General features: G+C 45.6%; 1 protein-coding gene across 6 annotated transcripts in view; it reads left to right on the forward strand.

Moving 5' to 3' along the window:
• MSH5 (MUTS-homolog 5) overlaps positions 1-17,209 on the forward strand; it is a 246,404-nt gene that overhangs the window by 174,870 nt on the left and 54,325 nt on the right. For all 6 annotated transcript variants that reach the window (XR_015186333.1, XR_015186334.1, XR_015186335.1 and 3 more), the window contains 4 exons: positions 5,112-5,208; positions 5,340-5,429; positions 5,511-5,575; positions 5,652-5,710. Coding sequence is in view for 3 of the 6 variants with exons in the window: in XM_086499439.1 (XP_086355565.1) it covers positions 5,112-5,208; positions 5,340-5,429; positions 5,511-5,575; positions 5,652-5,710 (311 nt within the window). In the remaining 3 variants the exon portion in view is untranslated. The remainder of the gene's footprint in view (positions 1-5,111; positions 5,209-5,339; positions 5,430-5,510; positions 5,576-5,651; positions 5,711-17,209) is intronic.

Consider the following 17,209-nt stretch of genomic DNA (forward strand, 5'->3'; position numbering starts at 1 on the left):
CACAGCGGAAAAGAGAAACCAACCGTTATGTCCAAGGCCTCTATATCTCTGGCTGCCAAAAAAGAACATGTACTCTAAAGCAAGCTGCCTCGAGGTTAGGAGGTGAGTCGCCCGGAAAATGTTAAGTTGTAGTCGAAGAAATCCCATCGTCAGCAAATGTCAAAACTGGTCAGCCTGCAAGGGACTAACGCAAAAGGAGAAGCCCGCACCAAAAGTGACGTCCTCAGGTAGGGCTGTCCCTCTCGAGCTAGTCCGCTTGTGGCAAAAGCACTGTCAAGAGATCTCCGAGCTGCTGAGGAGTGTCCTGTCCCTTGAGCAGGTAGTGGGGTACGAGATGGGCGAGGACGAGGCACAAGGGCTTGTAGGGGAGATGGGAGGGACGTGAGGGGAGGAGGAGGTGGAGGCTGTCACAAATTGCTGACGTGTCAAAGCCTAAAGAATGGGACCAACTTACATATGCCGGCCGAGGGGCCTAAACCCTAAGAAGAACAAGTAGCAGAAGAAGAAGTCCTACCAACTTATGGGGACCCCGTCCGATGGGGCCCCAGTGACATAAAGGAATTAAAATAAAGCAGGACTCAAACACACTGACACAAAGCTGATGACGTGGCAAATGTATAAGTAGATTTCCAAAAATTACGCTGGCATGATGACGTGGCAGGTTGTACGGATTTTCGCGTTTTGCGTTGGCTGATGACGTGGTAGGTTGTACGGATTTCCGTAAATTACGTTGGCAGCTTTTGGCATTGCTTTTGGGACCAGAAGCTTTTGAGTTTTGAAGGCTTTTCACTGTAATTGCTTTTCAGGCCAAGGGCCTTTAAATATGAGGTTAGGGCTCATTCTCGCATGCTTCTTGGTGAAGGTGCAGAGTCTGGAGTACCAGCTTGTACTGTGTTGATGCAATATAAAGAAATACCGAAAGGGGCGCCAAGGTTTGGGGCCAATACTCTCTTGGGTGGAATACGCCACTCCGTGTTGCGTGCCATCTCTCTCTTTCTCTCAGTTCTGTTCTTATTGAAGTGCTAAAAGTTTGTTCAGTCTGCTCTTTTCTATTGGCACGTGGTGCCCGTCTTGTGACAGTGGTATCAAAGCATCAGGCATGTGCTTTTCTGAAAGCATACCGGTCCTACAAAAGAGCAGACAGAGCTATTGGAATTTTATTTGAGGTATCTTCGGCCTTCGACCCCGGACTCATTAGCCACTCCCACCCTTACTTCATCGCTCATCGGGCGCGCTGCCGTCTTCATCGTTGTGTCTTACAGGGCATAAGCCATAAAGAACCCAAGACTTGGAATTCATGGATTCAACAGAATATTTGCAGTTTCTGCTTAACGAGCTTCACGACATTCTTTCGTGGCATCCTCAACAGAATCTTCCGATGGTGCAAACAATTTTTGAGCTACATGGTACCCCTCTGATGCCCTAGGTGATACCTCCTCCGGCACCAGAAAGCACGAGAGCTTCCAACTGGCAACCTTCTCAGCCGTCTGTTCCAATCAGGGGAGTCTTCTGGAATATGGTGCAACCATCTGACCCTTATCCATTGCAATCGCCTTTGCACCGCCATTGCCCCCACCACCATCGCCACCAGGCTACAATGGTTGGAGCCCATATGGATACCCTTATTATCTATACCCGGGATATGTGCCTAACCAACCCAAAGATTTCAAAGATGGTGGCATGACAGTCAAATTTTTCACTTTTTCTGGGGTGAAAGATCGCAAGAAAGCATTGCAGTTCCTACAGCAATTCGACAACATCTATGCCTTGGGGAACTATACAAAAGAATCCAAGATTTCCCAAGCAGCAAGATTTCTTGAAGATAATGCTATGCAATGGTGGAGTTCGATCGCAACACAACCGCATGCTCTAAGGACTTGGAAAGCTTTCAAGACAGTTTTTGCACGTACTTACATGACTTCGATGTTTGAAGTTTGGATTTTGGCAGAGTGGGGCAACTTGATAAATGCTTGCCACCGAAACCATGGACGACTATAACCAAAGGTTTCTCGACGTGTACCTTTCGGTGTCCTTCTTTAAGTTCATTCCCTTGGAGGACCAGTGTGAACGCTACACCATTGGACTACCATCACCATTGCAAGAATACTTTCTCTCCATGCAGGTCTCTACCATGCAGGAGCTTATGGATCATGCCACGGTTGGCTACAAGCTCATGAAAGGAAAGTTGGAGTTTACCACAGAAGAACCTCCGGCCATTAACTAGAACTCCCGGCAACAACGAACAATTCTCGGGAATCCCGTGAAAACCAACCTCAACGGCCTCGTCTGGCACAACGTCAACTAGACGCCTTGTTACAAGAAGGCCGATACTTCGAATGTTTCCAAACAGGGCATACGTCAATACATGTCCTGAGCGAGCCTCGACGTCCACAGTGCAACCTTTTGCTCCCACGACAAACAGGTCCCCAGCGCCACCTGCGGCCAAGAAGGCTAGACCTTCTATTGGACTAATACCCGATATTTATGGTATACACGTCGAGAGTTTTAATGAATTATGCAGAGCTTATGAAAAAGTCAACGGCTTGAAAGCCCTTATTTTCTTTGTCCCTGGAGCTATGGAGAACTTCATCCATCCAGAATTCTTGAAGCAGATGCACTTTGATTATGATGCAGAGGGTGGAGAAATTGAAGCTGAGCTAGCCACGGGGCAAACTCAGAAAGTGGTACCGCTCATTGGTGCACTTCGAGTGACTATACAAGATTATCATGGAAAAGCCGATTTCCACATTATGAAGTTGGGCAATTGCGACGTTCTCTTGGGCATGGCCTAGCACGACAAGAATGATGAAACTCTCGAGGTCCGGAACCGAACCATCACCGTGATACAGAAGGGCAAGCCCATTATCCTCAAAGTTTGGTTGTTCGGTTCAAACCTCGAGAGTATTCGTCATCTTGTCGTTACTAGCCATACCTTTGAAAAGTTGCAATTTGTTAACTCTAGTCGTTTTCTAGTTAGATACCTTTGAACATTGTTTGAGAAAGTATTGTTTGAAATTTGTTTGAAATGGATGCTATCTGTTTTAAACTTGTCTTGGTGCCGATTTGAATTGTTTGACTTTCGTTTTAATACTGGTTTCAATAATTGGTGATTTTACTCCCCTGTGGAGAAGTGAGAAATACTGTTTTGGTATTGTTTGAACCTCGGAACGACGCAGGCCGATGCTTAGGGAGCGTTTGGTTGTATGCTAGAAAACCTTTGAGCGACACAGACTCCAGTTTGGGGAGCGTTTGGTTGTACAGTCCTCTGAGCTCATGCCCGGACCTTTTTAGGTTTTTTGCGAGGGGAGTGACGAGGTAGTCGTTGAGTAGCTTCATAACGCAGACTGTTTGTCTCGGGGGAGTACTCAGCGGCACTGTTTGTTGTGTCTTGTAACATGCATATGTAAGCATTTGTGTTGCATTGTGATGTGCCAACTATTGAATATTCCTAATTGGATGAGATTGCCTGGGTATGTAATTTTAGTGCATCAAGACATCCGTGGAAGATCAGTACTGTCTGGGTGTGATGGCTAATTTTACTTCGCCGGAATATCAAGAGTACCAATGTGGACAAAAGGAGAAGCTAACTTCTTGATAAAAAGAGCCGAAAGGAGAAGCTAACTCCTTAACAAAAAGAGCAAACTGATTGTCCCTCGGAGCGACCCTCGGAATTTTTTTTGGGCTAACTTGAGCTGTATTGCAGATAGGCTGTAATCGCGAACGATTACTCTCTTTCAAGAAGGAGAGATGTCACAAACTACTGACGTGTCAAAGCCTAAAGAATGGGGCCAACTTATATATGCCGGCGGAGGGGCCTAAACCCTAAGAAGAACAAGTAGCAGAAGAAGAAGAAGAAGTCCTACCAACTTATGGGGACCCCGTCCGATGGGGCCCCAATTACATAAAGGGATTAAAATAAAGCAGGACTTACACACACTCACTCAAAGCTGATGATGTGGCAACTGTACGACAGATTTTTGAAAATTGCTGGCATGATGACGTGGCAGGCTGTACTGATTTCCGCGTTTTGCGTTGGCTGATGACGTAGCAAGTTGTACAAATTTTCGTAAATTACGCTGGTAGCTTTTGGCATTGCTTTTGGGACCAGAAGCTTTTGAGTTTTGAAGGCTTTTCACTATAACTGCTTTTCAGGCCAAGGGCCTTTAAATATGAGGTTAAGGCTCATTCTCTGGCATGCTTCCTAGTGAAGGTGCAGAGTCTGGAGTACCGGCTTGTTTTGTGTTGATGCAATATAAAGAAATACCGAAAGGGGCGCCAAGGTTTGGGGCCAATACTCTCTGGGGTGGAATTCCGCCACTCCATGTCGCTAGGGTTTAGGCCCTTCGCCCGGGATCTATTCCATTGGTTGGAACACAGTGGTGCCATGTCACTGACTTGTCAAAGTTACAATGGGGGCCACTCTAGTGGTGATTGTGTTTTGGCTACTTTTCTTTACAAGATAAGGGAACTATCCTTGCAGCGATATCTTGGCTTAGCATTCAATTCTCCAAGCAACTCACGTGCCTTTCTTCCAATGGCTTCATTTCGGATGGTTCCTTGCTTTGGGAGTTGTAGAGCTATTGCTTGAAGTAGAAAGCCGCAAGCATATAGGGGATGATGGTCCATGCACAGGATGGCTATGCTTTGCTCATGGGATCATTGACATTTGCAAACAAGGAGTCTGAGGAGAATCCATTGGACAAAGAGTTGAAGAAGTCTAAGAAGAAGGTAAAGAAGTCTGTCAGGAGGAAATGGTCTAGCGATCCTTGTCGGGATTTGTGGGCTTTGTCCTTTGTTTTATGCTCCTTGGTGTGTACCCTCTCTAGTATACTAAGATGCCTATGTGGCATAAATCATGTGATATACCATGTGATAGCATGTACTTAATTTCGAGTTAGGTTGATAATGTATATGGTGATGCTTTCTCCGATGATGTATATAGCCAGATGTTGTTCGGGTAGGTTTGATTTTTTTCCCAAAGAAAGGGTTGTTTGCTTTTATTAAAATTTAAGAATTACACTATCAAGAACAAAGCAGTGATTCAAGACGACAGACTTAGCTTTTGCGCATGCAAATTTTATTTCCTTTACCATCTCTTGGTTTTTTTGTAGACATGGAAAGGGCAATCTTGAGAAACTTGGAGTTCCGTATTCTCAGCTTAAGCTCTTCACTTATCAAAATGGCAGGCATGGCTGCGGAACTTGATTGGTAATGTAATTGTGCATGACATATGAAAGCTGCCATATTATTGTTGGGAGCCTCATCTTACTCTATACTTTGTTCACCCTTGTTATGTATGAATTAATTTTCTTATTTGTTGAACATGATTTATTTTGTAGCCTACTTTCATTTACGTCAATTGCAAGAGAGTGCAAGTACGTGCGGCCAAACTTGAGTGAGGAGAATATAATACACATAAAAAATGGGAGGTAATTTTTATTTACATAGAGACTCAAATGTCATTTGTGTTTGGGGTTTTTCTGATTTGCACTTGTGGTAAATGCACATAGGCACCCCTTGCAAGAGCTGGTGCTGGATACCTTTGTGCCAAATGACACTGACTGTTCTAACACAGGTTTGTTATGTGGTCTTGGAATCAAACCCAAAATCTGTACTCTTCTTGTAAACTGATCTTTTTTTATTGCATTTAGGGCATGTAAATATCATAACTGGTCCAAACTACTCTGGCAAGAGTGTGTATGTCAAACAGGTAAAGCTTGTATCAATCACATTCTGTGAGAATTAATTGGTACATAGTTTCAAAATAAATAAATTATGTAGACTTGAAGAACTAGACTTAAAGAATTAGTGAAAATTAGAATTAATGAGAATTAATTGGTACATAGTTTCGATAAAAGAATTGTTGTAGACTCGAAGAACTAGACTTAAAGAACTAGTGAAAATTGGTTGAATCTAGGAGTTTTCATAGAGTTGTGTGTAGCAGGGAAAGTGTGTCGTGCTTCCTACAGTGGGTGCTCCTCAGTCCAGTATGCGTGAAACCAGGAGGCCCACTCTCCTGCAAGGACATCTGCTGATTTTCATGTTTCCGTGGTGTCATGGGAGTGGGCAAAATACATCTCCCTTTGGAATAGGTATCAATGCCATGAATGGACCTCCTCCTAGTGTCGCTCCATCCATCCACAATGAGGGTCACACCATACTTGGTCCAATGTCTCTTCATATTGAGGGTTTCCATCTCCACAACGGCCTTAGTGCAGAGGGCCTCGGAAGAGGGTGGCACATAGCGTGCCCCATATACTCCAATCCTAGTGCACATAGTCTTGAAGTACTCCGACCATCACAGCGTGAGGAGGGCCTTGGAAGAGGGTGGCACATAGCATGCCCCATACTCTCAATCCTCATGCACATAGTCTTAAAGTACTCCGACTTACACAGTGCGCACAAGAGGTATTATGATTCACTTCTTAGATGAGAATGAATCGAAATGGTTGATCATGAGAAAATGGTAGTAAGTCTTACCGAGCCTTAATGAAGGAGATGTGATCATGATAGAAAGAGCGTGCAACACTTGCATCCACATCCTCCTTTCTTTTTGGATCCCAAGTGGCATGTAGGGTGTGTTGGTGAGGTTTGGGAGTTGAGATCGGAGTAGTATTAGGCATTGAAAATGCCGATCGAAATGATGTCGCTCCTGTCTCTGTCGTTGCCGCATTACTATCACCACAATCGATGAAGGTGTAAAAGAGGGAAAAACCAAGTCGTTGGGGTCGATTGCGGGACGCTTTGGCTTGGCGGCTTCTTTCTCTAGTTTGTTGGCTTTGATATGGCATCCTTGGCTTCAAATACCTTCAACAATTTTTGTTGACCGCCTTGCATATTGCTACTTGTTGTCCCTCTAGCTTAAGGAGTGAGCGTGGACTTTGGTTATGCCGGATTGCCGCTCGAAGCCACATAGTTTGCACTTGCATGCACGTGCACTACCCGTCTTTTCCAACACTCGAGAATGCACTTCGTCCCACCATGAAGCTTCATCCTTCTTCTTTTCAATATAGAGGAGATAATGTGTTGTGCTCTCTACAATGGGTTCTTCTCAGTGCAATGTGCGTGAAATCTCACTCCAACTGGAGGAAAACACTAAAAACACTCTAGACAATGAACAACAAAGCAACACAGTGACTCAACAGTACAAATGAACCAGTACAGACTGTGGCATGGCAACACATTCAGCTCCAAGCCCAGAATTCACGGGTACAATGGGGGTGTCGAGGCTAAGTGTGCAGGGATGGTGCAAGGGTGCTATGCATGAACTCAAGATGCTAGACTCAAGACGCTCGACCATACAAAGTAGATGATGATGATAGTGATAGATCGCCCCACGATTGGAACCAACCACATATGTATCTCCTCAAGAGTCACCAACAGCTAGCAAAATATCCCAATCCAGCTAAGCCTATCTCCAAACTGTGATGGTGGTGATCTGGCCACAGTGTCTACTAGGCCACCATCCGTATTACTTGCCACGTGTCAGTGCTAGGCGAGAGTCCCTCTAGTGTGAACTTCAACCCAACTGTAACTAACTGCCTGTCCTGTGCTAATTACATTGTAGCCATGCTATAGGTTGCCCGCCACAAGTTACTCACCCTCCCAGTGAGAGAGCACACGGAAACTAAAGAGAACATTGAAACTAGCAGTAAAAATGCAGTTCAACCCGACTCAATTGCCGTGAGAGATTTGAATTAACGGAAGAAGACGCCAATTTGCAGCAAAATCCCCCCAAGTCACTAAAGCCAGGGTAAATGTAGCACAAGGATGAAGGACGCTCATAGGAGAGAGAATATGGACGAAGGTTGGTGAGGGGGTGGGTAGGGACGAGAAAGTAGGGGATGGGGAATGTATTTCATAAAAGGCAAATAGCTGAGGAGCTGAGGGAGCATTGGCATGAGAAAAACTTTGAGATGGGAAAGTTCTTGGCATACCTTGCATAGGAGGGGTATTCAACAAAGGTGGCATGTGGTTTGGTGGATGGCCATAAGGGGAAAGCATGTTAGATGCAGGTGCTAGCCCTTATGGAAGAGTCGGAGGAAGGCTTTGTTGTATTTGCCGCAATAGTTTTAGGTAGGTGCAATCCTTGTCCTCATGTTGAGGCTTTTCACAGAAGTGGTAGTAAGCCCGAAGGGGGCATTCATGTGGAGGGTGCCTTGGAGAGCGACAAGAGCTACATCACACCATAGCCTTAAACTCCTACTGAGCCCTGAGGTCTTCGAGCTCCCGCTTGATTTGGTCCAAAGCCTCATGATGTGGAGGCTTCTCCTATCGAAGAGAGAAGGATCTCTCCTCCCTAAGAGCTCGTTCTAACTTTAGTGCTTCTAGTTTCTTGCGAAAAGAAGTCAAGGGGTCCGACAAACTTTCCAAGAGTACAGAAGGAGTCTCTACCTGAGGAGAGTCGTTGAATAGCTTCCTTGCCCCCTCTATGCTAGTAGTAGCAGCGACAAACTCCTCTAGAGTGACTTCAGGTCGGAGACTCTCTTGGAGGTTTTGTTGAGAAGTCTTAGGTAGAGCCTTCTCTACCCACTTCTTAACGATAAATTCGCCTGGTTGGTGAGGAAGCTTGGTGACCAAAGACTTGGTTCTAGTCATGAGTTTTAGAAAAAGTCTTATTTTGGCTGGAGCATCAAGTTGGCCAACTCATCCAGAACCTTCTCTTGGAAGTTTCTTGGGCTGAAAGCTTCACAGAAATGCTTCCGTAAGTCCTAAAGCAGTTCTCTGCAAACTGACTATACCATTTATCTACTAAGCCATCCAAGGTTGATGGGAAGAGTACTAGGTAGGCGTCTTCTCTATCGAGACCACAACCCTTGCAGAGGGATACGAATCTTCTAGCATGGTTGTTTGCATCGTCTGTGGAGAGACCTTTGAAAGTCGGGAAGTTGATGTTCACCTTAGCCAGTACGCTTGTCAGCTCCTCCATGGCTATCTACTCGTGAGTCTATTGCTCAAGAGGTTGCTGTAACATAGTGGGTGAGAACTTTACTGAGGAAGGTGACCTGGGAGGTGAAGAGCTAGTTGAGGGAGTGGAGGTAGATGCGTGTAAGAGAAGAGGTAGCGGGGGTGTAGGACTTCTACTCGGCGCAAAAAGTTGGCGCTTTCCATGGTAGTACATCCGAGGGCTTAGTGGAGGAATTGTCAATCTTTGGACAGCCTCATATGTGTCATGCAGTAATCAGAAGCCCACCCAAGCTTTGGGCACGAAGACTTTTAACTTATTAAACACTAGTCCAGATTCCACTAGACCATTGCGAGTGACTAGACTACTCAGCTAGACTAGGATGGGTGACTAGACCAAGGACGAGAGACTAGACCAAGCTGGTCGAGGGAAAGCTTGGACGAGACCAAGCTGGACAAGAGCAGACGAGACTAACAGACCAACACAGGCGACCTGTAGCTCCTTGACCTGTAGGCTCGACGGAGTGAGACTTCAATTGAGGTCCCACCGGGCATGCCAAAAATGAGAGCACCTGTAGAGCAGAGATAATGTGTCATGCTCTCTACAATGGGTGCTCCTCGGTGTAATGTGCGTGAAATCTCACTCCAATAGCAGGAAAACACTGAAAACACTAAAACCACTGTAGACAATGAACAACAAAGTAACACGACTCAACAGTAGAACCTGAACAGCATGGGACTCGACTAACTCAAATGAACCAATACAGACTCTGGCATGGCAGCACACTCACCTCCAAGCCTAGTACTCACGGGTACAATGGGGGTGTCGAGGCTCAAGTGTGCAGGGATGGTGCAGACGTGTTGTGCATGAACTCAAGATGCTAGACTCAAGACCATACAAAGTAGACGATGATAATAGTGATGGATCGTCCCGACGAGAGGAACCAACCACATATGTATCTCCTCAAGAGTCACCAACGGCTAGCAAAATATCCCAATCCAGCTGAGCCTATTTCCAAACTGTGGTGGTTTCTGTGATCTGGCCACGATGTCCACTAGACCACCATCCATATCACTTGCCACGTGTCACTGCCTAGGCGAGAGTCCTTCCAGTGTGAACTTGAACCCAACTGTAACTAATTGCTTGTCCTGTGCTAGTGACATTGTAGCCCTGCTACACACACACCCAAGAGCACACGTTCACTTGATGTTGAAGCTTGCACCATTAGATTTGAGAGAGGGAGGGAGCTTGAGAGAGAGAGAGAGAGAGAGAGAGAGAGAGAGAGAGAGAGAGAGAGAGAGAGAGAGAGAGAGAGAGAGAGAGAGAGAGAGAGAAATGAAATGAAATGTTATATTAACGTCTTCAAAAAGGCCAGGGTGACCTATGAGACCAAACTGATACAAAAGCGGTGAATCTGTTACAATGTCTGAAAACTGTGAAAGTGTGAAAATAAATGCGAAAAACTAAATACAAAGTATTAGATAGACTTCTTAGGAGAATCCTGGGTGTCTGGCTAGAATGCTTCTAATCCTTTGTTGTAGTCTCCTCCGGTGAACTGTGCTTCTGTATCTCGGTCGCGGTCGTCTTGATTTCCTAAGCTCAATCGCCCTGTCAATGAGGGTGCCTTTGGTATGAATGTGGGTACTCCTTTGTGCTCGCTGCTGGCCTCTTGCTTCTCCTTCCATTCTTGCTTCTATCGATCCGAAAAAATCTGTGATCTGCCTCTGAGGCTGTAGTGCTCTTTGTCTTCTCATTAGATTATCCCTGTGCCGATGTAGTTCCAGTAGGTACAGGCCTAAGCACCTTTGATCTTGGTATTGCATGACTCTATCTAGAGGTCCAAAGCCTTCTTTGAATAGGAAATGGAAACGCCCACGTATCTCATAGTATACGGTGCAATGGCATATGTAGTGTAATTCTGTCTCCGGCTCCATTCCGCATAACTTGCAAATTTTGCTCTCAGGTGGGATTCCCCTAAATCTGCCAAATTCAATTTCCAGCTGGTGTGAGGATGTACGAATCTGACCAATAGCACATCTCTAACCATGAGACAGGTGGGTATCCATGTAGCTCGGGCGAATCACAAAACCATCTTCAGATAGCTGTAGGAAGTTTTCTTTGTAGTCGGCCATCTTCGTGCCCAATTCTTGTGTAGGGTCTACCCATGTCCTCTTAGTGTCTAACTGTATAAGATCCTGGTGGATGATTTTATTAATCTCCGTTCGTGTGATTGCCAGTGATGGAGCCTCAAGAGAGTATTGGAAGGGGGGTAATCTTTCCATATTGAACCCGTGTCTCTGAAACCACGAGGACAGTTGCGCATACTAGCATCATGTATCTCCTTTCATTGCTAATTGTCGAGAGGATTCGAGGGCCAATCTAGTATATCGGCAATTATTTGTATCCCATAAACCATGTATAAAGGACACTAATCTGGTAAGAGCTTCAATTTCTATCGGAGGGGCAGCTAGTTCTGCTCGGGTAATCGCGTGTGGTACGGAGGCCTTGGCTCTAATCATTCGGGAAATGATAGATACCAAAGGTCTCTCCATTGACTTCCAATTATCCTGATCCACAGATGGTCCCCAAATCTGGACCCCATAAAGCATAGCCGAAGCCACCACAGTATCATAGAGCTAGAGTTTTTTTCGTGGTTCTTGAAACTGCACTTGTGAACACATCCTCTCCAACCCTCCCAAGGCCGCAGAGGCTCTGGACAATCTAGCATCCGCTGCTTACTTAAGAGTAAACTTCGGTCCTGTAAATACCACACCAAGGTATGTGTATGCATCTGTGTACTCTACTGTATCCTGGCCATATGCAAATGTAGGTGCCGATCTCCTAACCCACTGCGGTGTGGTGTTAAACACCATAACTTTGGTTTTACCCAAATTTACCGACAGTCCGCTGTCCTCCGCGAATTTATGTAATGCATCTAACTGCCTCTGCATTCCATCTGGTGATTCTGCTATCAATACAATATCATCTGCATATAACAACAAAGGGAGAGATGCTCTTCTTGTCTTCATCTTATCAATGGCTTTTTCCACCATTTCTGTAGTAAAGAAAGTACTAGTAGTAGGGCATGGCTCTAGCGGATCTGGTAATGGAGGCTGTCCAGATACCGTATATAATGATGTTACATATTGACCCCAAATCTCAGGAGAGGTAATTGTCGGAGGCGATGAGTGCTCGTGAAATAAACGCCAGGCCTCATGTGAGTACTGACTCAAGAAGAGCTGATATAAGTCCTTCTCCAGTTTGGCTAAAAATGCCCTTTTCTTGCGACGTACTATACGCCGAAGAGAAATCCGAGACTGCTTATATGTGATGATCCCAAGTGTAAACTCTTTCTGGACTTGGGTTCTCGTCTCTCTGCATTCCTCGTCGTACCAACTGTTTTGAGGCATGTTCCCAGATCCTCTCTTCTGATCAGGCTGAGTATGTGGGTATGCCTCTTGTGCTGCTCCATGTAGTATCTCTATTAGCTGAGAAGTAATCTTCTCTGCAGTATATACTGGCTCCGCTGCCCACATCCTATTATAGATCTTTTCCACATAGACTGAATCAGTCTCTGGCGTGAAAGTATATCTTGTGTGTGTCTTCTTCCTTTGTACTTGAGAGGCATTGTATTGGAAGGAGATTGATAAGGTCAAGAGAGCATGATCCACTGCAATCCCAACCGGTCTGGGTCCCACCTTAAAGTCCTCGATACTAGAAATAAAGCTTGGTGAAGTCATGACATAATCCACTGTACTGGCCCCATGCCTGTGTGGGAAGCATGTGAATCCCCCAGATAAAGGGAAATTCTCTAGACCATTAAGTATGGCCAAACCATGTGTAGTTGCCATTTCCATGAGATGTCTCCCATATTCAGTGTGTTCTTTATCCTGTGAGTTTCTAGTAAGCCCCTCCTATGATAAATCCACTTCTCTGAGCATTTCCTCAGAAGTATCATAGAATATTGCTTGAGAGTTGGCCGTTCTGGCATTGAAGTCTCCTAAGAGAACGATGTCTCCATCTCTAGAGAACTCCCATATGTCATTATTCAATATGGAGAAAGGGGACTGTCCTTTAGGTGAGGAGTAGACTGATGTACTTGGAGGGAAGTAGCATATAGCGATATATAGAAATCTACCTGTCTCGGCTCTCATTCTCACCCACATATACCTTGCTTGTTCATCTTTCCTGATAATCTGTAATAGTGGTTTCAGCTCCTCTTTAAATAAAACTGCTACTCCTCTTGAACCCCGGCTACCTCGCAGAGATCTCTTGTCTGGTCGACCAGCTGTTTCCCAGAAATACCCCTTCACATGTGGCATAAGCTGTCCCGGTATCTGGTGTGTCTCTCAGTAGAAAACTATGTCTCTGTCCCTAAAGCTGTCTTCAAAGGCACCTACATCTAGCCTATATGATCCATTACAATTCCACGCCGCTATCCGGAGCGTCGCCCCATAGGTCTTGCACCGTCATGATGAGCGCTTTTCCAGAACCACTACTTTCCCTCCTCTATAAAAGGCGATTTTCCCATTTTCTCTTGCTGCCCTGATCTCTGGCATCAACTCTTGCATGTGTGCCACTTGTGCCAATGTAAGGTCATCTCCTAGGAAAACACCGGTTTTCTTAAGAGTTGGCCTCTTCTTTAGAAATTCTTTCCTTATTTCTATATTCTGGAAGCGGAGAATAAGTGCCCTATCCTTTACATTTCCCTTCTCGTCGATTCCTTTCTTGCCCACTCTCCATGCACTTGTGTGAGTAGGCTGTGTGATGCCCATGCGTTGTAGCAGTTCCCTCACTTCTTCATCTACATTCTCTTTGTCTTTGACTCCTGTGACCCGCACATGCAGAGCCCGATTCTTCCTTTTCTGCTCTTCCTCAATGGTCATATTAATAATGGTGGAGGTAGGTGTGGTCTCAAGCATCTGGGCCTTCCCTTTCTTCGCATCCTCAATCCATTTCTCTGCTTCATCAACCTTTTCTTGTGTCTTACCAAGACGTTCCGCCCATGAAGATGCCGTTTTCGATTTCTGTTCCTCTCCTTCCCGTAGAGCTTTCATATGATCCTGCATGTTCTCGAGCTCCTTCAGCACCGAAGGTTGGTCGTCTCCCTTCTCCTTATTTGCGGATTTGCAAGCCGCAAGTTCTCCTTTTAGCTTCTCGATTAGTGCATCTTTTTCCCCCATGTGCTTTTCCATATTTGTTTTCCATGCTTCAAAACTTGCTACTGCCTCATCGAGTTTCTTTTGCATAACGCATTCTGTTACATTTACTTCGGCCTTGATTAGGTTTCGTAATTCCGTTTTCACGATCTGAATTTCCTCATTTTGTATCCCCCGGATCTCTCTCCTTAGTTCTCTCATCATGTCTCCATACATGGAGTTCCTGTAGCTCTCAGCGTTCGCATGCATTTCCTTCCTGATGTCATCCCTCATATAGTTTAGTTTTGATTTGAGCATCACCTGGACCTTCTCCATTAGTAGCTCATCATGTATCCTGGAGGTTTTCCCGACTCGTAAGGATCTTGGTGATAGTACAGTATCTCTGTTTCTCCGTTTGAAAGTAGCCGTCGTTTTTTTGGGGGTGGTGTAGCTATCTACACCTGGGCCTTCTCCTTCGGTAGGCGGATCCATCGAACCCAAGCCACAAATGTGGGGTAGGGTACTAGGGTACTAGGGTGAGGGATTGAGAGTAAGGCAAACTTAAAATTTTATTTTTAAAAGCTTAAAAACCTTTAAACTTTAAAAGTTTATTTCAAAGCTTAAAGGGCTTTAAACTTTAAGGCTTAAAATCTCTTGTAACTTAAAATTTCCCTAAGGCTTAAAATGAAATAGCGTAGGAGATATTGACTTCCTACGCGTAGAACAACTTATTGACTTCCTACGCGTAGAACAACTGAGGCGTGCGTAGGTCTGTCGGATGTGCTACGCGTAGAACAGCACGGGACTCTGCGCGCAGAGAGAGAGAGAGAGAGAGAGAGAGAGAGAGAGAGAGAGAGAGAGAGAGAGAGAGAGAGAGAAAGAGAGAAATGAAATGAAATGAAATGATATGTTAACGTCTTCAAAAGGCCAAAATAACCCATGAGACCAACCTGTGACAACATAGTGAATCTGATACCATGTCCGGAATAAAAAGGAACTGAAACAGAAATACTACTACCACAAGCTGGGACTGTATACAGAAATACTACTACCACAAGCTGGGACTGTATGGATGTGCGAGCTAATACAAAAGATGCCCAATACAATGTGTAGTATAATGAGAGAAGGGGGTATTTGGAGGGGGGGAGGGAGATATGGTAGAGATCCATCATCATCTGCACTCTGGACGTCGAGAAAGTATGGCTCGAATCCTTTGCTGAGAGAGAGAGAGAGAGAGAGAGAGAGAGAGAGAGAGAGAGAGAGAGAGAGAGAGAGAGAGAGAGAGAGAGAGAGAGAGAGAGGTTGCGGCGTGGAGTTTGAAACTTGAGCCTTGAGCAAGAGAGGGAGAGTAAGGGAGAAATGCCAAATGGAGCTTGAGCCTTGAGCCTTGAGGCTTGAGGCTTGAGGCCCAAGAGAGAGGGAGAGAGGGAAAATGAGGGGGAATTAGAGCTTCGAGCTTCAAGCTTGGGCCTTGAGGCCCAAGGGAGAAGGAGAGACTCCAGAGAGCCTTGAGGCTTGAGGGAGAGGCTATAGCATGTGAGCGGCAAGCCTTGAGGCTTGAGGTTGAGAGCTTGAGGGAGGGAGACCAAAGTAATTGATGCCAAACTCGCCATATCATGGTGATAAGTTTTTAAGGAGACTAGAGGACAAATACACAGTTCTAGCGGAAGAAGCAAAACAAAGGTCTAGTGCCACACACATCCAGGCAAGCTACAGGGAGAAGAAAGGTACATCAAGGGCTAGAGAAGGACAAGTAGACAGGCTAGGGGGTGAGTAGGGGCAAGGGGGGGTCGATAGGGGCGAGCCTACGATGGTAGAGAGTGGACTAGGGGGAGGGGGGGGGGGTGGCTAGTAGAGAAAGCGCGGTGGGTAGGGGCGAGGGTTGCGAGTCGAGAAAGGGGGTGGTGAGGGGCGAGAAAAAGAGGGGGGGAAGGGGTGGGTAAGGGACTAGGGGGGGTGGGTAGGGGTGAGTGGAGAAAGGGGGTGGGTAATGACGAGGGGTGGTGATGGGGTGGGTAGGGGAGAAATGAAATGATATATCAACGTCTTAAAAAGACCAAAATGACCTATGAGACCAAGCCATTACAACATAGTGAATCTCATACCATGTCCGGGATCAAAAAGAACTGGACAAAATACAATGTGTAGTACAATGAAAGAAGGGGGGAAGATATGGTGGAGATCCATCCTCATGTGCACTCTGGACGTCGAGAGAGTATGGCTCGAATCCTCTACTGTAGTCTCCGTCAATGTTGTGTAGCTCCTCTCCTTAATCGCGGGCGTCTAGATCTCCCTAGCTCAAATGCTCGGTCTATGAGAATGCCAGTAGCGATAGTATGAGTGTGGGCAGAGCTCTGCAATGGTGTCTACTCCTCTGGGGGTCCACTATCTTGTGTAAAGAAATCTGTAATCTGTCTCTGGGACCGTCTCTCTCCAGCTCTCCTTAGTAAAGTGTCTTTGTGCCTGTGTAACTCAAGTAGATACAGTCCAAGACATCTCTGATTCTCATAGCTCATGACCCTAGATAGTGGCCCAAAACCCTCTTTGAATAGACAATGAAAACAGCCTCGTATCTCATAGTACATTGTGCAACGACATATGTAGAGAGAGAAATGAAATGAAATGAAATGTTATATTAACGTTTCAAAAGGCCAAAGTGACCTATGAGACCAGAAAGTTACAATGTGGTGGATGTGATACAAAGTCAGAGTAACAAGATGACAGAATGATAGAATGACAAAATGACAAATAAAATACTATGGAATCCTAAACTACTAGTTGTGAACTAAGCAGCTAAACAGCTAGCTGGGATAGCTAGATCATAGGAGATCCAGCATCGGTCGCTGGCGGATCTCATCAATCTCCTCCATGGTCAGTAGTCTGACCGGGCGTCGTTCATGTCGAGCCAAAGTGATCCGAATCCTCTAGCCAAAGTGATGCGAATCCTTTGATGCAGCCTCCGTCGATGTTGTGTAGTCCTCCGCAGTCGTGGGCATCTGGATCTCCCCAGCTCAGTCGCTCGGTCGATCAATGTGCCTCTGGTGTAAGGCGACGAGCTTTGTGGTGGTAGTAACTCCGAGAGAGAGAGAGAGAGAGAGAGAGAGAGAGAGAGAGAGAGAGAGAGAGAGAGAGAGAGAGAGAGAGAGAGAGAGAGAGATTAAATGAA

This window comes from Adiantum capillus-veneris, chromosome 25 (assembly GCF_014529385.1).
Source record: "Adiantum capillus-veneris isolate H3 chromosome 25, ASM1452938v2, whole genome shotgun sequence".
In the NCBI taxonomy this organism is placed as follows: Eukaryota; Viridiplantae; Streptophyta; class Polypodiopsida; order Polypodiales; family Pteridaceae; genus Adiantum; species Adiantum capillus-veneris.